General features: G+C 41.6%; 1 protein-coding gene and 1 pseudogene across 2 annotated transcripts in view; one reads left to right on the top strand and one right to left on the bottom strand.

Annotated features, from left to right (window-relative positions):
• The window catches only part of LOC116615990 (proteasome activator complex subunit 4), a 32924-nt gene extending 14976 nt beyond the window's left edge, over positions 1 to 17948 (top strand). The window contains exons 18-53 of one of the 2 annotated variants that reach the window (XM_048723772.1): positions 92 to 159; positions 573 to 683; positions 1366 to 1470; positions 2317 to 2570; positions 2811 to 2869; positions 2942 to 3004; positions 3239 to 3294; positions 3467 to 3565; positions 3775 to 3837; positions 3909 to 4004; positions 5165 to 5293; positions 5896 to 5988; positions 6134 to 6399; positions 6746 to 6799; positions 6866 to 6995; positions 7139 to 7220; positions 7426 to 7486; positions 7711 to 7809; positions 8164 to 8233; positions 8439 to 8564; positions 8778 to 8855; positions 8924 to 8998; positions 9146 to 9250; positions 9890 to 9981; positions 10270 to 10401; positions 10609 to 10820; positions 10937 to 11013; positions 11077 to 11133; positions 11281 to 11352; positions 11641 to 11694; positions 11814 to 11915; positions 11986 to 12060; positions 12249 to 12333; positions 13466 to 13576; positions 16381 to 16403; positions 16882 to 17948. In XM_048723772.1, coding sequence (XP_048579729.1) covers positions 92 to 159; positions 573 to 683; positions 1366 to 1470; positions 2317 to 2570; positions 2811 to 2869; positions 2942 to 3004; positions 3239 to 3294; positions 3467 to 3565; positions 3775 to 3837; positions 3909 to 4004; positions 5165 to 5293; positions 5896 to 5988; positions 6134 to 6399; positions 6746 to 6799; positions 6866 to 6995; positions 7139 to 7220; positions 7426 to 7486; positions 7711 to 7809; positions 8164 to 8233; positions 8439 to 8564; positions 8778 to 8855; positions 8924 to 8998; positions 9146 to 9250; positions 9890 to 9981; positions 10270 to 10401; positions 10609 to 10820; positions 10937 to 11013; positions 11077 to 11133; positions 11281 to 11352; positions 11641 to 11694; positions 11814 to 11915; positions 11986 to 12060; positions 12249 to 12333; positions 13466 to 13576; positions 16381 to 16403; positions 16882 to 17016 — 3569 coding nt within the window. In that variant the 3' untranslated portion in view covers positions 17017 to 17948. Of the gene's footprint in view, positions 1 to 91; positions 160 to 572; positions 684 to 1365; positions 1471 to 2316; positions 2571 to 2810; positions 2870 to 2941; positions 3005 to 3238; positions 3295 to 3466; positions 3566 to 3774; positions 3838 to 3908; positions 4005 to 5164; positions 5294 to 5895; positions 5989 to 6133; positions 6400 to 6745; positions 6800 to 6865; positions 6996 to 7138; positions 7221 to 7425; positions 7487 to 7710; positions 7810 to 8163; positions 8234 to 8438; positions 8565 to 8777; positions 8856 to 8923; positions 8999 to 9145; positions 9251 to 9889; positions 9982 to 10269; positions 10402 to 10608; positions 10821 to 10936; positions 11014 to 11076; positions 11134 to 11280; positions 11353 to 11640; positions 11695 to 11813; positions 11916 to 11985; positions 12061 to 12248; positions 12334 to 13465; positions 13600 to 16380; positions 16404 to 16881 lie in introns of both variants that reach the window. The other variant, XM_032377755.2, reaches the window with a different exon arrangement.
• A 1317-nt stretch (positions 17949 to 19265) lies between these two features.
• On the bottom strand, positions 19266 to 21841 carry LOC116615995 (annotated as a pseudogene).
• Positions 21842 to 22759: the final 918 nt, after the last annotated feature.

Below are 22759 nucleotides of genomic sequence, written 5' to 3'. Positions count from 1 at the left end.
CGCATTGAAATAATCAAACGCCCGAGCTTGCAAGCCATCGTAAAGATAAGCTGAGGAATACTAAAAAGTTCTTTTCTTCTTTTATTATCAGCGGATGGCGCTAGAAATGACGAAGAAATCGACGATCAACTGCTCTGGAATTTGCAAATCTTGTCCGAGGTATTTTGTATTTTGAGAAAAATCTGTGTGTGGTACAGTCAAATTTCGCTTACACCTCTAAGCGCCTTGGTGATGGAAAACTTGTGGTCGTCATCGGAGCTGGTCGCCTAGGAGAACGCGTTCTTTAAAGCGACCAGTGATTTGAAGACTGGAATATGATAATACTGTTAATATGGCGTTGAGTAATGCTTTCAAAAATCTTAGCGGTCGCTTTCGAAAGGTTCGAAACAATTGGAAACCTCTGTTGGTAATCTCCAAAGGTTTTCAAGAGTTAACATACAATCCAAGTGTTTATATGGCGAACAGGAATATGAAATTGTAGTCGGTGACAGAGCCGGTCGCTCATAGAGCTATAGGCCTGTAGTATACCACTGGTCTTTGTTGGTAAACAATAACCAATGTGTGTGGTTTAGGTGGTGCGATCGAAAGGTACAGATATCTTAGAGTATCGACACGAGCTGGTCAGGGCTCTGAAGTCCACCATTCACCTGAAGAACAAGGAAGGAGCTACCATGGCTGCAAAGGTGAGAGATAGCGGGCTAAACACTCGGTATTGACAATTAGGGCGTATTCACCGTAAGCCATGGCGTAAGCCCCCCCTCCCCCGCAAAATATGAGGAACTAACTAGGATGTATTTCCCTCAAAATGTGTGCACCCCCGCAAAATATGAGGAGCTGAGCAGGATGTATTTCCCTTAAAATGTGTGCAAAGATGGACTTTAATTAACCACACACTGTCGTGCGGCACTAGCCGGAAACACAACAAACAATAATTAATTGTATTATTATTAATTGTATTATTAATTGCAAGGGCGACAGAGATTGTTATTTAGGAATTCAGCTTGCTGTATAAAAATAACATTTGGCACAGAGAGAAATAGTTTTGGACTATTTCTAGCAATTTATCTACCTCTAAGCACGGGATGTTAAACCGAACAGAAGCTCACTCATTCATCACTCTCCAAAAGGCATATCTTTATGCACAGTAACCAATTTCCATATGAAAAAAATGTTATTGCTTAGTATAATTTGCGATCTAAGCTTGTTCAGTGGCACTGGTGTGTGATTAACCCAGATGTGTGCGCGTGTATTATTCATAGGAAAAGTATGTTATATTAAAAACAACGCCCTTAATAAAATATTAAAGTGTTTGACTTTTCAAGGTTGTTCCTTTTGCCTCTTACTTTTTATTGTTCCTATCTTAAGCTCCTGGAAAACCTCCTTCGGCCTTTGTCACATATTTATCCTCTGGAGTGGAAGAGCGTACTGGAAGACTTCAGTAAGCCCGTCACTGAGCATTTATTCATCAGAGTAAGTAATACGGTACTGTGGTATACCTGTGGCATGGTGAACACGCCACTGGTATACCACAGAGTAAGTAACACAGTACTGTGGTATACCTATGGCATGATTAACACGCCACAAAGCTACACCTTCTTTGAGTTAAGTACTCAACTGTGGTACAAAGCATTGTAATGTCGTACCCAACATCCGTGTGATGATTGCTGTTCGCCGCAACAACGTAAGAAAACGCCACAAAATGTTAAAGCGGTGTTAGGCTATGTAGGTAGCCTGGCTAACTAGACTATAGACAACTAGGCTATGTACTGCTCTTCCTTTACAGCCTTTGGGAGGCAGGAAGCAGGGTTGCCATAGAAACTGTCGACGGAGGACTAACGCCACAAAATTGACTCAAATTCCATACCTACTATACTAGAAAGTGCTGAATAACGTATGCGCATGCGCGTGCTCTGGCGAAAACACACACAATCGTAGTGATGAATCGTTCGAGTAAGGTACGAAAGGCTGACTTCGGGCGCTGTTTTGGCTAACTGTACAGCATTAAAACCATACTGTACAAAAATGACATTTAATTGATAATTAGGGAGTCATAAAGAAAATTATAGCCTTAGCTATGCGCTAGTTTTCTTAGCATTAGCCAAAATGTGACAGTTCGCCGGTAAAAAGCCGCCATTCCAAAACAAAAGAGTAAGTACGCAGCTGCTAATCTACAAAGGAGTTCTTTTGTCTCTATTCTTCTCGTTTGCAGCTTGTAAGAGCTGCGTACTGACCCAAACAAAAAGGCTAAACCGCGCGGTACTAGAACTAGTCTTGCTTTTTTTAACACTGGCACTATACTACTCATTTCAATATTAGGACTGGGGCAAGTCCGGTGACCTTGACAACCTTGACATCAAGTGGCACATCCCGATCGAGGAGGAGAAGCTCTTTGCTAAGGAACTACTAGATACATTCCTCCAGCCCGAGATGGAGAGGGTCGAGCGCTTCATGGCCGGAGACGAGACGCTGAGCCGCGAGCAGCTTCAGCAGAGTCTGCGTATCATTCAAAGCTGTCTGTCTGGTGCTGCCATGCTGCTTCCAGACTGGGACAAGCCCCCGCTACCCAACCTGTATGTAAAGCACTTTTTTATGATGTGTTTGCTTGTGTAAACAAAAGGTCAAGAAAATACCGGAGCCCCTGTTTATTTCCAACAACAGCCAACTACCAATGACGCTTCGAGCCCCAAAGAGAGATAACAAGTACTCACACCTCCTCCCGCTAGATCGATAATGTTTTTCTTGTGAGGGTGGTTCTTTTTACCAGTCCTATCTGGCTGATCTATGTTGTTTCGTCTTGGTCGTGGTTTCAGGGGATTGCAGACGATGGTTGATCGTGGACGGTTTCACAATACCATAGATATCGGACCAAGTAAGTCTTCTGAATTCTAGGAAGATTTATCTTTTAAAGGTCGTATATCAGACCTCTTCTTTGCTTCTGTAGATGTGTCCATGGGAGAGAAGAACTCCAGAGAAAATATAGCCGAACTAATTCACAAGCTTCTAGGTAGGCGTACTGAAACTGCGACCGTACTACGCACGTACCCACTTATGAGGACATACTTAACAATTACCATTTCTATTGTGGTGCATTTGAAAGTATGTGCTCTTTGCTAGATGGAAGTTGATTGATACGTATAGACCTTTTTAATTTTTAGATAGGAATTGATTGATATGTGTAGACTATTATTTTGAGAATTTGTCTCGAGTAGGATCCCTCAGAAAGTCGTGTTTTTGACAGATCACCTGATGCAGCATCACGAAGATGACACCAAAGCCCTGCAGATAATTGTGAAGGTTGGTGTCTTCATTGCACTGTCGATTCCTTCGTTTCCGCATATACCACTATTAAAATACGCCAAATGCCTCAACTTTGGCCGCGTTGGTGCCATTTTTTTTAATGTTCACATACCGCCGTCGACATACATCTTCAACTCGATCTTGGCCTTGTTATTTATTGTCGTCTCAGATTTATGAGTCGTTAATGCTTCATCTTGGGGGCCAGAGGGATGAGTTTGACTTGCGATGGCGCAGTGCAGGAGCCGTTAAGAGGGCTATGGAGGACAAGGTATGCACAATTTTGCAAATGAGCGAAATGGGGCAACGTTTGTCAGGTGAAATCTTGGTAGGAAGATTTCATCCTCATAAGCCTCATCCATTTGGGGCGCGGGGGAATTGAGGCTTTCAAGCCATCACCCTACTAATGCCCTGTGGATTTTGAGTTCGTTTAGATTTTTGCTAGGTTATTTAAACCCTACTGCACCCGTCTTGTTTCAGTTGACTGGGAAGAAGAAACACGTCCGTGCTCTACTGATTGAACGAGTCCAGCTTCAACACGAGGTAACAATCAAATATCTTGTTTATTCTCCTGGTTATACGAGCTTATACTTTCCTTGTTACTGATATTTTAGATGCGAATACTGGATCGGGTTTCGTCGCAGCTGACTGCGCTACACAAGACACTGTTGGAAGATCTCTTTAAGCTGTCAACTAGCGAGTACACAGAGGTAAAAGCACGTCCCCTGCTGTGTTTAACAACCTACTGACGTTACCCCGGAAGAAGGTTGAGATGGGAGCCGCACTCTATCCCATCTTAAACCATCTTAGATGTCTCAGAATTTTCGTTGATGGTAGTGGTGGTAATTATGATGATGGTGATAGTAATAGTAGATGTGGTGGTACACAGCGGTCAAACAGTGCGCATGCACTGGAAATGAAAATCAAAATGGCGGACGGAATTCAGGCAGGCTTAGGCAGGCTAAAAATTCATATTTTCGTCCCTAATCTGGACTAGTATGGACCATGAGATTATATAAACTATTTTGCACAAGCTTTTAACCGGAATTTCCAAAGAATAGTTTTTTGTTTTAAATTATCCATATTGACAAAACGATCATATGACGGAAAACCTGTCAACAATAAAAAAAATTGTATGGGGGAACATATTCGTCCGGTGAGTTGTTCTTTAGAATTTCTTTCTTTCCCGTTTTACGACAACTTGTGCACCATTTCGTGCCAGGGAAGTAATTTCTCACTTCAGAATAACCCAAGAAGTCTACTGCTTCGAAGCCTTTCAGTCGACTAAGTGAACCGAATGAAGGCCGGATGACAAGGGAAAGGAGCATCTCTTATCAGTTTTCCGAGTGTTATTTAGGTAGACGTTTGCAACCCTTGCCAACCTTTGTCGGCCTTAACCATATAATGGTCGGTGTCACACTCTTGTTTAGCTCGGGTTTTACAGCTTTTCGCACATGTTGACGTCGTATTGGCGACACCATTGACGAAGTTGAGCACAAATGCGCGATCAAACCGCCTACGGGCCACTTCATAGCTCTAAAATAAAGTCTGTATACAATGAAAAAAATCTGTAAACTGGTAAAAGTTAAAACAATTATAGAAGAATACACTAAAGAAATGTTGACCTTATACAAAGACTTCCTTATACGAAGCGAATTACTTCAAGGCTTTCCTCGTTGTTTGTTTACAAAGGCAAATTTATAAAGCTGGCGTATGCAAATTAGCTATGCACCGGGGAATGTATTGCGCATGCTCAGATGTTTGACCGCTGTTAAATGTGGTGGTGGTGTCATTATGGTGGTAGTGGGGTAGTGAATGCGTGGTGATTGTGATCATAGTGATGGTGATTCTCATTGTCTTTGTTTCGTAGGTTAGGATCAAAGCCCAGAAGGTGATGGGCATGTGTATTGACGTGTTTGACTACTTCGCCCGGACCATGGTGCCCAGTATCTTGGACAAACTCAGAGATGACCCTGAAGTGTCCCACGAAGCATTCAAGGTGACACAGAAAGCACCCAAGTAGTCGAGATCTAGAGCCAGAATCAATTTGTTTTAAATTTATTATTGTTGCTTTTAGTTCGTAACGAAGACAATTATATTATATTATATTATATTATATTATATTATATTATATTATATTATATTATATTATATTATATTATATTATATTATATTATATTATATTATATTATATTATATTATATTATATTATATTATATTATATTATATTATATTATATTATATTATATTATATTATATTATATTATATTATATTATATTATATTATATTATATTATATTATATTATATTATATTATATTATATTATATTATATTATATTATATTATATTATATTATATTATATTATATTATATTATATTATATTATATTATATTATATTATATTATACACAGTTCTTTGTTTGAGGTAGAAATCGCCCACTTTCGAATTAGCATCCCCTTTAGGAACCATTCAATTAGATTATCGCACACAGTAAGCTGAATGATAGCTCCAATTTAATTTTGCATTTTGGTCACCCAGCGTGCTTTGGTCTAGCCCCTATTAATTTGATATCTGTGTCACCAATCCTTTTATTTTGCAGGGCTCGTTGCACATTCTCCTCAACAACAGAATGTTCTTCCTTGTCATACATTACTGGGAGGTGATGGTTGACATCTGGCCTGCGATAATACAGGTCTGCTCTCGATCAAAAAGCGTGTGTCTGTGTGCGAGGTGTCTTTTGAGAGCCCTGTTTTAGCAAAGTATCCGTATAACGGCACATCACCAAACATAGCAACGTGAACAATGCATCTTGTCTTGAGCTTACCTGTTCGTTCCAGGCGGATCACTCAGAAAAGCCGACCATCACCACGCTGATCAGCCTTTTGGGCGAGAGGATGATAAAGAAGTTCAACACCGTCGCTCTCTGTCGCAGCATCTCAGACTCGGCAGCGTCCTGTGGTATGGACATTCTACAGTCTGACACGCCTAGACCTCAACCTGTCCGCAAACGCGCACTCGAGGCACCTGTTTCTCCTCTCCCCAGCAAAGAGGAGTTGCAGCAGGCAGACAAGATGGCGAAAGAGTACTCGGAAAGGAATTTGAGGTGTGTTTGGGTTATCCAAATATGTGTCATTTTTACAAACTCTGAATCCGATTGCTTGAAACTATAATATTATCACCAAATCAAAAGGTAAGGTACAACGGGACACGGAGTCCCATGCGGAGCACCACCCTTGGTAACAATGGTAAAACAAAAGGGGACGATGCGATGCATACATCCCATACAGTGTATTGGACGAGGTTTTGCTCAGAATGGTCCATGTGGGACTTTTACATCTTTTAGATAGTTTACTTGAACAAAATATTGTTGGGCATTACATGATGGGTATTTTACTATATCCTAGACCTTCGCGCAAGAGAGATCCTGAAAACTTTTTTTTAATTCGCAGCAACTACACGAAGTTAGTAGAGAAACTTACGGATCTCTTGGAAAGTGAGAATCTGTAAGTAGCGTTTTGCTGTAACCTGATTTCCTGGCTTCTTGCTGACCTTATATTGTTGCACTGTAGGCGCTGGCGGTACCATCAGCTCTGCTTTAGTTTTTTGCGTTCGCTGATTCGATGGGACCATCCAATGCCTGTCAGAGCGGTGCGAGTCATAACTCGTTCACTGATCCATGACTCGCTCTCAATACGTAAGGTGAGGACCTCTAAACTAAAGGGTAGTAAGTAATACTGAGGTAGTTAGGAATACTGAGGTAGTTAGTAATACTGAGGCATTTTAATAGGTTAAGGTGAAACAATACGTGAGATCAGTTGAGGTGATGCGCCTTTCTTTCTCAGGTCGCTATTAGTGCAGTAGGGGCACTTCTCAAGCAGCAGAAACGACCCCACCTGAAGGTTCCCGTCAACCCATACGCAGTAGGTAAGTCTATTGACTCCCCTGGACGTTTGCTATAGATTTATACTATTCCTATATCTTTGCGCCCTCCTCACCTTTGCAAACCAGTCTAAATCGGCTTAGGATAAAGGTGATCATTGTTAACCCCTTTGTTAGAGAAGTCGTTGATGAATGCTTCTCGTCTAAATGTTATTGTTTTCTTTTTTCTTTCTTTTTTTTTTTTCATTAGCCAATGTACCTGAACCAACAACTACCTTAGTACAGCCCGGAGATCGTCCAGATAATCTTTGGTAAGTCCACAATGACATCAACAACAATATTTCCTTTTTCGACTTTTTCTATTGAGCACAAACCCAAAGAGGCGTCATTCACGAAAAAGTACTTTGGAATCTATACAACTAAACCCAAACTTCAAAATACCGCAGCAGAATTCGTAGACGTCGCCGTTGTCCTCTTATCTTGTTCGTATTTTCTCAGAGTTAACCATCCTTTGTTATCTCCGGGGATTTTATAGGCTGCAGTACTCGTCAGAGCAAATACCGAGCACGCAAGAGCTGTGGGACCAATGCACATTCATCGATAAGACCCACTGGGGATACTACACTTGGCCCAAGTAAGCTGCGTCTTCATACTCGAGACTACCGAGCTCAGCTACCTCTTATCAACCGCCCAACCGACGCATGCATGCATTCAACGAACAAAAACCTTGATACCTCACATGACATGGCTGAAACCGCCTACCCACCTCACTGTATTAAAAAAATGCCACAATACCTATTCACACAAATTATCCTTACTCAAAGGCGAATTAGAGCCGTGTAACTTTTAATTACGTTGTTAAAATGAAGTTTCACACTTTAATTTATTTGGAGGTTTCCTTGCAAATAGACCCTTGTATTTTAAATATGAACAATAACAAAGAAGTGGTTGATAGACATTCGTTGATAGGTTTATTTGTTGTTAACAGGGTCCTGAAGACGTATGCACCTCACGACAAGCAACCACCTCTCAGCAGATCACGTGAACAACTAAGTGAGGTTAGAGTCCCCTTTTATGATCAATGTCCATGAACTGACCACGCGAACAACTATCCATCTCATCATGTCCAATGTCCATGTACTCTCCCATCATGTCCAATGTACATGTACTGACCAAGTGAACAATTAGGCGAAGAGTCCCATCCCTTCAGGACTTATGTCCAAGTACCGATCACGTGAAGGACTTTTCTCTTCTTTTCTGCAGGGTGAACAAGCAATTTATGATTGCTTTATTCAGCGTGATTTCGTCGACAAACTGGTGGACTTTCTCTCTTTAGAAGAGAGAAAGGGAAAGGACAAGTTTAGTGTCAATCGCTTTCTTTTGTTCAAGGTATTCAAAGATAAATATTTTATTTTTTTTTTCAACATTTCATTTTTACGTAGCTCAAAATGTTCGGAATGAGTCTCTCATAATAGAGGGATGGCAGAGAAAAGAATGTGTTTGCTTTAACTAAAGTACTGTATCTATATAACTTCTTTTTAACAGCTTGGATTGATTCCCAGTGAATTTTAACTAGTTTTTTACTCCCGTTTTGCTTTCAAGGGCTTATTCCGCAACTTCGACGACACCTTCCTTGAAACATTCAAGCCCCATTTGGAGCGATTATGTGTGGATTCCCAGGTAAGTAGCACGGCGCGGCTCTCTATACTTCCACACAGCCGTTGACCAATTTTGGTCTCGTTTGATAGGAAAGCACTCAACGATGTGGTGTTGAAATCATAGCTGCATTGATCCGAGGTTCGAAACACTGGACTTTTGAAAAGGTAAACACCATATAACATATGCGCGAGTACTTTTATGTCATAGTTTTGGCTTGGGTCAATCACAACACAGTCAGCTAGCAAGCTATTTACCCCTGTACCTCCACGAGTACTAATATTTAATTCATTCTTTGTGTTTCTTTCTTACAGACACAACGGATGTGGAAGTTTCTTGTTCCTCTTCTGCGTAAAGCGATTCCCTCCATCACGGTCGAGACGCTTGAAGATTGGGGCACGTTCATGGCTACAGCTGTGGTACACATGCATGTTGTTCAACTACAAGCAAACACAAACGAATCAAATAACCTAATAAAAAACAGCATACAGGATTAAGACAACGCGTTAAGTCATTCTTTTTCTTACAAGGCTAGTTTTCTGTCTCAAGAAAGATATTTTGTTGTGACCTTCAACAAAGTTTACACTTTCGCTTTTTCAAGCCGTGGCTAGACAATTGAACAATATATAAATGTTTTGTAATGTATTTCCCCTTAACCACAATATGTGACATCGCGACGGGACACAAGGGTTTTTAAGTTATAGCAAATACATTCGTCAACTCGAAATATCCCCTCAAACATTGTGTATTTTTTAAACCACGGCTTTGTTTTCGTGAAAACTACAGAGGAATAATCCGGATCTTATGTTGCCCCAGAACAGCAAACAAGAGATCGTTTATGATCGATGGGGAAGACAGCAGAGAACTTGTCAGACTTTCGTAATGTTCGTTAATGCGATTTCAGGATTGCTTGTATTTTCATCTTCATGCGCCTTTTTAGATTCAGGGGCTGTTTGCTTCGAACGTTAAGCAAACACTTGGGCCACTTGAGTAATGCAATTCTCACTTAATTAATGGTTGTTGCCAATTCATACTGATGTCCCCATTGCACTTTGTAGGAAAGTCGTGACCCCCATCGTATTCACTGGCTCCTGCAGATGATGCTCGATGACCCCATCGGAAACGACGGCACTTCATTTGCCGACTCCACGTGGGTGCCCTGTGTTAACCGTCTTACCTTGATTTAGCTCGATAACCTAGGAAAGCGTACAATAACCTAAGAAAGAGGATTTCTTTTTAACAACCAATTACAAATCTGATCATCTGCTCTTGGCTTACGCCTTTAGAGAGATCAACCAGCTGTTCTTCTAATGGTTATTTTTCCGTTCTCGTTGTGTCTGCCAAGTCGTCTCTCTTAATCCTTGGCGTTTAACGCACCTATCCCAAGCCTTTTGTTTTGTTATTTATCTTGGTGATAAGTGGAGTTTCCTGTTTCTAGGCGACTGTACCTCATCCAGGGTGCGCTCTGCCAGCAAGAATGGCGTGTCGCCGAACTTCTCCACAAGCTGCTCATGCGCATTGAGCCCCGTCTTGGTCACACATACAAGAATGTTCGTGACCGGTCTGGAAGGTAAGCGGTCTTCTCTTTCCGTGTTAACACCTTTATGCACGAAACGATCTAGTAATTGCATTGAGGTACAGTTGACAGTGTTTACACTATGTCACGGAGCCTAGGTATCGCAGTTGGCAGAGCATCGCTCTGCCCCTTTGTCTCTCACTACTTAAGCTGCGTTATCTAATACTTATCCACGTTGGGAACGACTCTTCTTGCTTGCAGTGTTCTTTGCAGTATCTTGATGTACGATATAAGCTTACCTCGCTCTCTGCCGACGCGCTCGCCGAGGCGTCATGACTTCGTCGATATGATGAAACCCAAACTACGATGTCTGCAAGATATGGCCACCACATCCGTCGGTACAGCGGGCGTAGATATGGCTAAAGTGACGGACGGATCCCCAGAGAGTGAGGGAGTCTGTCTTCTTAAAACAAGTAAGTGTTTTATAGTTTGGAGAACTGTAGAGATGAAATTCATGCATTGCCAGAAAGGCCATCTGTTTTAATAGTAATTGTTTTATCACAGACATATGTTCCCATTTTTCTTCTAGTTACCAATTGGCTGCTTTCTCATGCAATCCGTTCGCTGAACAGTTGCCCTCGGGAATTCTTCGACATCCTTCCCATTGTAAGTAGCATGCCTCCTCCTTCTAGAAATCACTTTCAAAAATAACTTGCAATGCTTGTTTAGATAACTTTATTCGACTCCCAAGAGGAAAACCCTGAGTTGCAGCACTATTGTCAACGGGTGAGTGACAATCGAAATTATACCATTCTTATAACTTACCTCTTACTGGTAAAAACCAAACTGCCGGCGTTCTTTCCCACTTGCAATATTACTTATCAACAGCATCGCCTTATGTAGCACTATCTAATATTGATTTATTTAATTCAGACTATCAGCTACATGTCTCAGCTGGAGCTTCCCCAGGACTTGCTGCCGCTTGCCTTTGAAACCGTCAGGAAGGTTAGACCTACCATATTTGTCCTTCTTCCCCCCTCTACCTCCACCTCTTCTCGATCACTGCCATTTTTTCTTTTGCTCCTTCCCCGTGTGTGTCTTGCGCGCGTGTTTTTAATATAAAAAATAAACAGCTTATAGGGAAATTCTTAAGATGAAACTTATACCAATAAAGGTTTTGAATATGCGGCATTAAATAACGACGACCCTCTTTCTTAAAGAGTTTTTCTAACGGCGGTACGTTTTACAGAATGCATCAATTGTTTTTACTTGTTATCACGTTCGTATTTCCAGATTGCTGCGCAAAGTCTGTGGTATGCGAAGAAGAGCATTGTGTCGTATTTACAGGTAAGCTTTGAACAATCCACGTTATTGTTGTTTTTTTACACTTGATGTTGCTGAAACTTGTTGTTTGTACTAGTGGTTGTTGTTGTTGTTGTTTACACTTGTTGCTATTATTGTTTTAGGTTATGGTATTTGCCAACCTGTTTACAATCACACGAAGCCCAGACTACATCCGTCAAGTTCATGACCTGGTGCTCGACATGTTGGAAGATGAGTGCCTTGAGGTAAAACGTTTTCACCTAATTCGCACTTTCCAACATACAAGTATTCACCCTGTTACACTTTACTTCTCAGGTTCGAGTTGTTGCGGCCGACACGTTCAGTGGCTTGTTACATTATGGAATCTTTACTCTTGAGAAGTCTGTTAAGGTGAGGGTACCAATGTTAGATTTGTAGTTTCTTATAGAAAGTACATATCAATCATATCAAGCACCATCAAAGACAAAATCTAAAGACTCTAGACTATTGGCCACATCAGCATGGTACTGCGATGTATGAGAGTAGAATGCTGTGCTGTATATTGCCCTTCCGCCTCACACGGATTTTGTTTGTTGTAGGAGAAGTTTCGTAAACTAGCGAATACCAAGCTGCCCAGGAAACGCAAAGTCGGTGACACCAGTGAGACTGTGGCAAGTGACAAGGGTAAGAGGGCCCTGGGCACCAGAGTAGGACTACAAACGAAACATCGAATGTACAAACCCTCCTACTCAACCTTTTTTTAATTTCCTTATTTTTTTTAACCTCAAACACAATGTAAACAATTTTATAATTTTATAAACCGGTTTTTAACTATGCTAGCGTAAAATTGTATTCCTGTCAGAAGAATTCTAAAAGTCCAGGAACACGCTAATGACCGTGTGATTCTTGTTGCGGACTGACGGTCCTGGCCTAAGCCCCAAAATGTCACCTCTTGTGTGTAAAAGTTCTTAAAACCTTTCACTTAATAATAAGCTTTCAAACTCTGATAAGGGAATTGAATATGATATAAATTAGAATTTTGTACAGAGCTTTTGAGTTGACCCCTACATTGTTAAATAGTAGATTTTTAAAGCAGATCTTTAACTTTATCCTTCACTCGTCTTTCGCTTGCAATACTCTTTTTACATGTATTTTTTAAACCAGACGAAAGCTTACAAAAAGATGGAGTCCTACAACTTTTCGGCTTCTTTTGATTTGGAGCGACGAATTTCGCAGCTTTCACGTCGTTGTTCTGTAAATTCTTTCGCCTTTTCGTAAAATTCTGCTGAACCCTTAAGAAACCTTACCTGTTTTGGATAGGTCGATTTGTACACTCGAAAACAGCGCAAATATATGACATTTTGACAGCACTTGAATAAAATGTAGATCTTGTGTCTGTTTTAAGCACCACTTCGAATTTGGCATATCTAATGAAACAATTCACAGTCTACAAAGTTTGCTTAAATTTGCAAGTTTGTATCGTGAGGTTGAATAATCAGTTGACTACCAGGTTGAGATAAAGATGACCGGGAAAATGTAATACGCACAAAGATCTTCAGCGCATCATATAATTTGATTGACATCTCGATCTACGTCACAAAAGACTCGAGCCAGGCCCTCCACCTAACGGCCTTTTTCCCGAAGGCTGACCAAAATACCTCAATATTGCATATTTGGGTTATTCGCGCGAACGCGCGCTATATGGTTATCCATACGAAACACGTACCATTCGGAAGATGGAAATATAAAAAATCGACCAAATCTATTATCATATAACATATAATCTGGAAGGTTATATGGATTTTAACTCTTTCAGCGCTACTGAAGCGACACACTGGTGTGCTGGGATTGGCCTGCTGTGTCAAGGCTTTTCCTTATGACGTCCCACCCTGGCTGCCCGAGATGCTTATGGAACTTGGAAATCATCTTCACGATCCCAACCCAATACAGGTACTGATGAACCTAAAGCCCAATGTAATAGTTCACGACCCCAACCCAATACAGGTACTATTGAACCGCCTATTGTAATAGTTCACGACCCCAACCCAATACAGGTACTATTGAACCGCCTATTGTAATAGTTCACGATCCCAACCCAATACAGGTACTGATGAACCTAAAGCCCAATGTAATAGTTCACGAACCCAACCCAATACAGGTACCATTGAACCGCCCAATGTAATAGTTCACGACCCCAACCCAATACAGGTACTAATGAACCTAAAGCCTAATGTAATAGTTCATGACCCTAACGCAATACAGGTACCATTGAACCGCCCAATGTAATAGTTCACGACCCCAACCCAATACAGGTACCATTGAACCGCCCAATGTAATAGTTCACGACCCTAACCCAATACAGGTACCATTCAACCGCCCAATGTAATAGTTCACGATCCCAACCCAATACAGGTACTATTGAACCGCCTATTGTAATAGTTCACGACCCCAACCCAATACAGGTACTATTGAACCGCCTATTGTAATAGTTCACGATCCCAACCCAATACAGGTACTGATGAACCTAAAGCCCAATGTAATAGTTCACGAACCCAACCCAATACAGGTACCATTGAACCGCCCAATGTAATAGTTCACGACCCCAACCCAATACAGGTACTAATGAACCTAAAGCCTAATGTAATAGTTCATGACCCTAACGCAATACAGGTACCATTGAACCGCCCAATGTAATAGTTCACGACCCCAACCCAATACAGGTACCATTGAACCGCCCAATGTAATAGTTCACGACCCTAACCCAATACAGGTACCATTCAACCGCCCAATGTAATAGTTCACGATCCCAACCCAATACAGGTACTAATGAACCGCCTAATGTTATAGTTAACGACCCCAACCCAATACAGGTACTAATGAACCTAAAGCCCAATGTATTAGTTCACGACCCCAACCCAATACAGGTACCATTGAACCGCCTAATGTTATAGTTAACGACCCCAACCCAATACAGGTACTAATGAACCTAAAGCCTAATGTAATAGTTCACGACCCCAACCCAATACAGGTACCATTGAACAGCCCAATGTAATAGTTCACGACCCCAACCCAATACAGGTACTAATGAACCGCCCAATGTAATAGTTCACGACCCCAACCCAATACAGGTACCATTGAACAGCCCAATGTAATAGTTCACGACCCCAACCCAATGCAGGTACTAATGAACCTAAAGCCCAATGTAATAGTTCAAGACCCCAACCCAATACAGGTACTATTGAACCGCCTATTGTAATAGTTCACGACCCCAACCCAATACAGGTACTAATGAACCTAAAGCCTAATGTAATAGTTCACGACCCCAACCCAATACAGGTACTATTGAACCGCCTATTGTAATAGTTCACGACCCCAACCCAATACAGGTACTAATGAACCTAAAGCCTAATGTAATAGTTCACGACCCCAACCCAATACAGGTACCATTGAACCGCCCAATGTAATAGTTCACGACCCCAACCCAATACAGGTACTAATGAACCTAAAGCCCAATGTAATAGTTAACGATCCCAACCCAATACAGATACTAATGAACCTAAAGCCCAATGTAAGAGTTCACGACCCCAACCCAATACAGGTACAAATGAACCTAAAGCCCAATGTAATAGTTCACGACCCCAACCCAATACAGGTACCATCGAACCGCCTAATGTATTAGTTCACTACCCTAACCCAATACAGGTACCATTGAACCGCCCAATGTAATAGTTCACGACCCTAACCCAATACAGGTACAAATGAACCTAAAGCCCAATGTAATAGTTCACGACCCCAACCCAATACAGGTACCATTGAACCGCCCAATGTAATAGTTCACGACCCCAACCCAATACAGGTACTAATGAACCTAAAGCCTAATGTAATAGTTAACGATCCCAACCCAATACAGGTACTAATGAACTGCCCAATGTAATAGTTCACGACCCCAACCCAATACGGGTACTAATGAACCTAAAGCCCAATGTAATAGTTAACGATCCCAACCCAATACAGGTACTAATGAACCTAAAGCCCAATGTAATAGTTCACGACCCCAACCCAATACAGGTACTAATGAACCTAAAGCCCAATGTTATAGTTCACGACCCCAACCCAATACAGGTACTAATGAACCTAAAGCCCAATGTAATAGTTCACGACCCCAACCCAATACAGATACTAATGAACCTAAAGCCCAATGTAATAGTTCACGACCCCAACCCAATACAGGTACTAATGAACTGCCCAATGTAATAGTTCACGACCCCAACCCAATACGGGTACTAATGAACCTAAAGCCCAATGTAATAGTTAACGATCCCAACCCAATACAGGTACTAATGAACCTAAAGCCCAATGTAATAGTTCACGACCCCAACCCAATACAGGTACTAATGAACCTAAAGCCCAATGTTATAGTTCACGACCCCAACCCAATACAGGTACTAATGAACCTAAAGCCCAATGTAATAGTTCACGACCCCAACCCAATACAGGTACTAATGAACCTAAAGCCTAATGTAATAGTTCACGACCCCAACCCAATACAGGTACCATTGAACCGCCCAATGTAATAGTTCACGACCCCAACCCAATACAGGTACCATTGAACCGCCCAATGTAAGAGTTCACGACCCCAACCCAATACAGGTACTAATGAACCTAAAGCCCAATGTAATAGTTAACGACCCCAACCCAATACAGGTACCATTGAACCGCCCAATGTAAGAGTTCACGATCCCAACCCAATACAGATACTAATGAACCTAAAGCCCAATGTAATAGTTCACGGCCCCAACCCAATACAGATACTAATGAACCTAAAGCCCAATGTAATAGTTAACGATCCCAACCCAATACAGGTATTAATGAACCTAAAGCCCAATGTATTAGTTCACGACCCCAACCCAATACAGGTACCATCGAACCGCCTAATGTTATAGTTAACGACCCCAACCCAATACAGGTACTAATGAACCTAAAGCCCAATGTCATAGTTCACGACCCCAACCCAATACAGGTACCATTGAACCGCCCAATATAATAGTTCACGACCCCAACCCAATGCAGGTACTAATGAACCTAAAGCCCAATGTAATAGTTAACGATCCCAACCCAATACAGGTACTAATGAACTGCCCAATGTAATAGGCGATACTCTCTTTTGTGTGTCTGGGCGAGAATGTTCTCCTTTCCTCTGCTCTTGTTTGACGTTCTATATTATGCTTTTAGGCTACAGTGAAGAGCGCGTTGTCGGACTTCAGGCGTACCCATCACGATAACTGGCAGGAACACAAGCAAATGTTTACCGACGATCAACTGCTCGTGCTGACCGACCTTCTCATCTCGCCTTGCTACTACGCATGAGCCAGCAACAGGTCTCCGTGTGATAGCCTGATGACCATTCACGATCGACTGTTTGTGCTGCTCAAAACGCAGTCACACCCCACAAGGACGTGTTGATCTCTTGACATGCGACCATCCTTGTGTGATGGTGTGATTATCAAATACTTAGATGGTGTACTACTTTTGATGAGAGATTGCTTAGCCTGCGATGAAATCACCCAAGCGCGTGATGAACCCGTAGTATGCAACAATTGTGTGATGACCTTGCCATGGATCATCTACCCGAATCTCCCTCTAAGTGATTATCATGTGCAGACGGTAAGGCGTGCCAATACTGCTGTGCCCGCCCTTTTACTAAAGAAACACGTGATTCCCACGTGGAATAGAGATAGTTGTCGTCTGCCAGGGCGTGCTTGATGCGTGCACAGACACCTGGGTCGGCACCATGAATCGTCAAGAATGTGAATTCCCTTATGTTTATATTAGGTAGAATGAACAGCTATTTGTGAAGTTTTTGATTTCCTTCTCTATGTGTACTATATATGAATGATGGCTTTTTAAGAAAAAAACAAGAGAAAAAGGTCCAAAAACGTCTGATAGACATAATAACGGTGGGTTGACAGTTTCAAATGTACTTGAATGTCATCACCATGGAAACCCTGCCATTGCCGTGCATATGCTTTAAAGGACAATATGTGTTATATTTTTTTTTAATTAGATGTTATGCGAATACCTTCGCACGCTCATTCACAAACATATGTTCTTGGATCGACAAATGTTAGGCAGATCAGTGGTAGTGACGTCGAGGTATATTGGCTTATTAGGAGGTAGATTGGTATACTAGTTCTCTCTCAAGCCGGGACGGGTATGCAATGTAAAGAAATCGACAAAGCTAAATATATAGTGAGTTATTATTCTTTTCCCTTGAATTATCAATAAATAGATATCATACATTACGGTTTGTTTTTGATACCAGTTATGCAGGTATATATAATTAAGTAAACGTTACATTGGTAGAAGAACCGCGGTATAAAAGGCACAGACCTAGTTCCAAGTCGTCATTTCCGCTAGACCACGTCCATGTTTATAAATAGCTTTTTGCTGCGACGCAGGAGCAGCATACTAATCTTGACATCGCTTTTTAAAACTCTCTTTCCTTTCCATTCACGAGCATCCGCGGCAGAATATATGCGGATGTTTGGTTCGATTTTGGTTTGGGGTCTTTTTCCGCAGCCTCACTTTGAAAAATTTAAGTTTTTAACAGATTTTGACAGGCGAATAATTGAACATTGTGCCATGTTTTGACATGGGACTCGTGATCCCTCTCGTACGGTTCTCTTGGTCATTAAGCAACAAGAGGAGTGCACAAGCAAGATTTTTAGAGCAAATTTCGGTAAGTTTGGAAAAATGTTCACTCGTCAGTTACTTGGGACGAGTTACCAAGGAGAATATAATAACAGTTTCAGACCGATTTTGCCGACTTTTGAGCCGGGTCGAAAGCGTACCATTCGTACCAGCACACGTGCTATGGTCGCGTCTCCCGCAGTCGATGGAGATCTCGACAAAATTGGGCACTAAACAAGCAAAACGAGCATCCTAACTCAATGCCTAAATAGTCTAGCGCACTTGGCTATGGACTGTACGGCGTTTGGGAAAACTTATCATTTCAAAACCATTGTTTTGACCCAATGCCTTCTAGTAATTGCTGAAGAGCATGCAACAAGTTTTAGCAAACCCAAGTGATGCTAAAAGGTGAAAAACACCTTGACAGAAAAGCTTAAACTGTAAAACAGTCAAAACAGATTATTAAATGGTTTTGCTCATAACTCCAGGCTGTTGTGTTGTTTTTAAAACTGACCAAATAGGTCGGGGAGGAAATGGATATGCCAAAAAAATCAAATTCTACCAATCATGACTCTCGATAAAAGAATAAAGACTAATATATTCCAAACCCTCTAATAATTAGCCTACCTTACGTTTATTGGTATTTTTTAGTGAAGAAAAACTCAGCGCGATACGATAGGCTGCCGCCATCTTTGTTTTTGTTTCAAAATGTCAGAAACAAGAGGGAGTAGCAGGGGTAAGACCACGGGCGCAAGGAATTCAACAATCCCAAATAAAATTTAGGATTGTGCCAGCTATTCAAATTTCAATAACAAAAAAAAAAAAACTCCTAAAGGTAAACTTCTCTCGCTACTTTCTAAAATTTCAAGCTTAGCTGGCTGCATGCATACCATGTAGCGTTGGAACAACACTGAAGCAACTGAATATCACTGTCGCAGCATTTCCTTTCTATTAGACACTCTAGTATAGTCTTTAAAGCTGTCCACAACTTGCACAATGTATGGTTCTATCTTTCTGCTTAATTTTTGGCCACATAGAGCGCAAAAGTTATCAGACACCGCCTTTTTCCACATTTGGTGCAAAAGCGAGCAGCCGGTGACACTATCATTCATAGCTGAGCCCGTAGTCACAATGGGCTCCGGTATTCCGCGTGCTTCTGAAGTGATTCCGCCGTATGTAGTGGTCTGCGGTTTTGGCCAGAGAGGAGGCGGTGGTGGGTACCTACACTTGATGGGGATGACTCTTTGGAACGGGTGTTAAAGCCCTTGCGACTTCTTTTCCTGGCTGTTAAGCAAACATTCGATTGCCTGGAATCAATTTCGCCACACCCTTGTAGTACCAGTTCCAGTACGCTTTTACAATGTCCAGGAAATGCTCGCAAAAGGAGGCCTAGAGGATCGGGGTGTAGCTTGCGGTTGGGGACGGATTCATTTGGACTGTCTGTTCTCTTCAGAGCTTTTGTTGATGGCTCGTCATTTTGACGCTCGTCGCTGTCTTCGGCGATCGAGCGTTTCGGGGAAGGTGTTTGCCTTTGGGAAGCAGCGGGACTCCTGTGTTCTGTTGGGGTACATTCCTCGTCGTTGCACCTCGGCTCGGTTTTGATTTGAATACCGCTGACTTTAGGTATGATAGGCTCGGGTTTATGGTGTAGACCTGCTTCGCTCAGGTCTGTTTCTGCATCCGACTCTTGATGGTAGGCGTGCTGGTATCCTCCTTCGTCGTTCTCTATTAAGAAAATCGACGGTTATCACTCGATAAAATAACAATGTTTATCAGAAGAGATATTAGCTATCTACATTTCAGTATTAAAAACAGGTAAATTGAAACTACAAATACACAATTTTCGAAATTAATGCTATAAGAACTATTACTCTAAGATCGAAGAAAAAGACCATCCTCCTATACGTTTTTCCTGACTGAATTTTGTGACTTTATCACAACGATAAAAGTCTTAGTGTTTTACAATTCTAGCCTAGTCTCAAAGTGCTCCTACCTTCGCTGCTGGTCTAGCTGTGTAGAGATGCGGGCGGGTTGAGCACCATGGAAGGCCGGACAAACGCCTCTTCACGGAATCTTTTCTTTCGCAGCTCTTCCGTTTTCTCCGTGGTCTTTCTCAATATATCCTTCTTGCCCCCATCGCCAGTGGCGTTCTTTCGCTGTTGTCGAAGCAGGGCAACTCTCGCTGCAGTGATCCGTTGTCGCTCAACGATCAGTAAGCATTTGGAGCAAGTGCAGTCCCACCATCTGCAGTAATGTTTGTGTCCTTTGAGCCACGAGAGCGCGCCGTGATTTCGACAACGCGCGCACTCGAGGTTGCGATGATACAAGGCAGATACGGGTACGGGGCCACTCGTTAGGGTATCGCTCATCCTAAACACAAACATAAAACATAATAAACCAAAAAAAAAACAAATCTATCAGCCAGTTAAGTTGCCTTGTCTCACTCGCCGCTTTTATCTTCGACACTAAAGTAGTAACAAAGCTTTTAAGACATATATTGTATAGCAAGTCTTACCTTAGTACAAACGTTCAAAGAAATCAGACGAAAACTATTAATATGGGCTGTATCCGGCAAATCTGCGTCAATATAACTTAATCTGAGTAACTTTTTTTTAGGTCGAACCAAAGAATCGTTCCGTTATGTCATCAGGCTCTAAGAAGCATGGTTAAAAAGGTAAAATATTACCATAAACCGAAAAACCTTGAAACACTTGGAAACAGAAACAATAGTCTTTATAGGTCTCTATGTATTGCCTACAAAATTAGCCTTGCTATCAAAGATTAATGAATACAGTGCCTAGCAATTCTTTGAAAAAACAACTTGCAAACATTTAGAGTGATGAAACGATTATTTCTGAATAATGTGGGCCTAGTAAGTTTATTAATGCTCAATGGTTTGGGGTCTATTTTTACTAATGACACACAGCAAGCATTTTTAAGAGCGTTGTAACGGAAAGGGGGAAATATAAATAGTTCAAATGCGCGGCTTGATCACAGAGCAATTAATAGCGTATTCACGTTCGCGGTTTTCTCGGACATGTTTTTTACCTATGACTTTCCCAATTTTCCGCGATTGACACGCGTTTCAGGTTGCGTCGCCACTGGTATCCTCCTTCGCCTTTCTCTGTAACCGAGCGCGAGGTCCGTACTGAGAAATCTCAGCCCGCGGGCTTTTTGTGCAGACCGAGGTCTGTGCAAAAAGACCGAGGGCTGAGATTTCTCAGTACGGACCGAGCAAGCGAGGTTAATAAGTTATTTATTATATGGCTTTTTTAAATATTTGTACGAGAAGGAAAACTAATGCTGCTGAAGTGAAAGAAGGAATCTTTTCTGGATTTACAAGCCACAAGTGCTCAACTCCAAAGCTCGATGTAATGTTGCAGTAATGTTTGTGTCCTTTGAGCCACGAGAGCGCGCCGTGATTTCGACAACGCGCGCACTTGGGGATGCGATGGTACAAGGCAGATCCGGGTACGGGGCCACTCGTTAGGGTATCGCTCATCCTAAACAGAAACATAAAACATCATTAACCTAAACTTAACCTTAAAAAGCCAGTTTAGTTGACTTGTCCGTCACCGATTTTATCTTCGACAACCAAAGAAGTAACAAAGATTAAAGACATATTTGTTATGGAAAGTTCGACCTTGAGCTACCTTGGTACAAAAAAAGTTCGAGAGAAAATAGACGAAAATATTAATATGGGCTGTAAACTTGTGAACCTGCGTCAAAATTATTTAATCTGAGTAACTTATGAAGGTTGAACCAAAGGGTAGTGCCGTTATGTCATTAAGCTCTGAGAAGCATGGTTAAAAAGGAAAAATATTACCATAAACCGGACCCTTGGAACACTTGGCAAAACAGTCTTATACGTCAATTAGTAATGCCTACAAAATTAGCTTCGTTATAATCAAAGAGATTATTTTTACAGTGCTTAGCTATTCTATAAAAAAACATGCAAACATTATATGGCGATTAGCGATAATTCCTGAATGATTTGGGATCAATGACTTTATGATTTCTCAATTTAATGGTTCGGCTTATTTTTTTTACTAATGATACACTGTAAGCAACTTTAAGAGCGTTATAACGGTAATGGGAAAATATAAATAGTTTAATTGCTTGGCTTTCACAGAGCAATTAATAGCGTGTTCACGTTCGCGTTTTTCTCGAACACGTTTTATATTATGGTTTTCTCTATTCACCGCGACCTGACTCGCATTTGAGCCCGCTGTTAATCGAGTCCCTATCTCCCACCCCTCGCGCTAACTACCCATCCCTCCCTCGCGCTAACTACCCATCCCTCCCTCGCGCTAACTACCCATCCCTCCCTCGCGCTAACTACCCATCCCTCCCTCGCGCTAAAGGCCATGTCACACGTACGTTTTTTATCTTGCGACCTGTCTCGCCAAAAAAATTGTTG

This window comes from Nematostella vectensis, chromosome 2 (genome assembly GCF_932526225.1).
Source record: "Nematostella vectensis chromosome 2, jaNemVect1.1, whole genome shotgun sequence".
Taxonomy (NCBI): domain Eukaryota; kingdom Metazoa; phylum Cnidaria; class Anthozoa; order Actiniaria; family Edwardsiidae; genus Nematostella; species Nematostella vectensis.
This window is presented reverse-complemented; position numbering and strand designations above follow the sequence as displayed.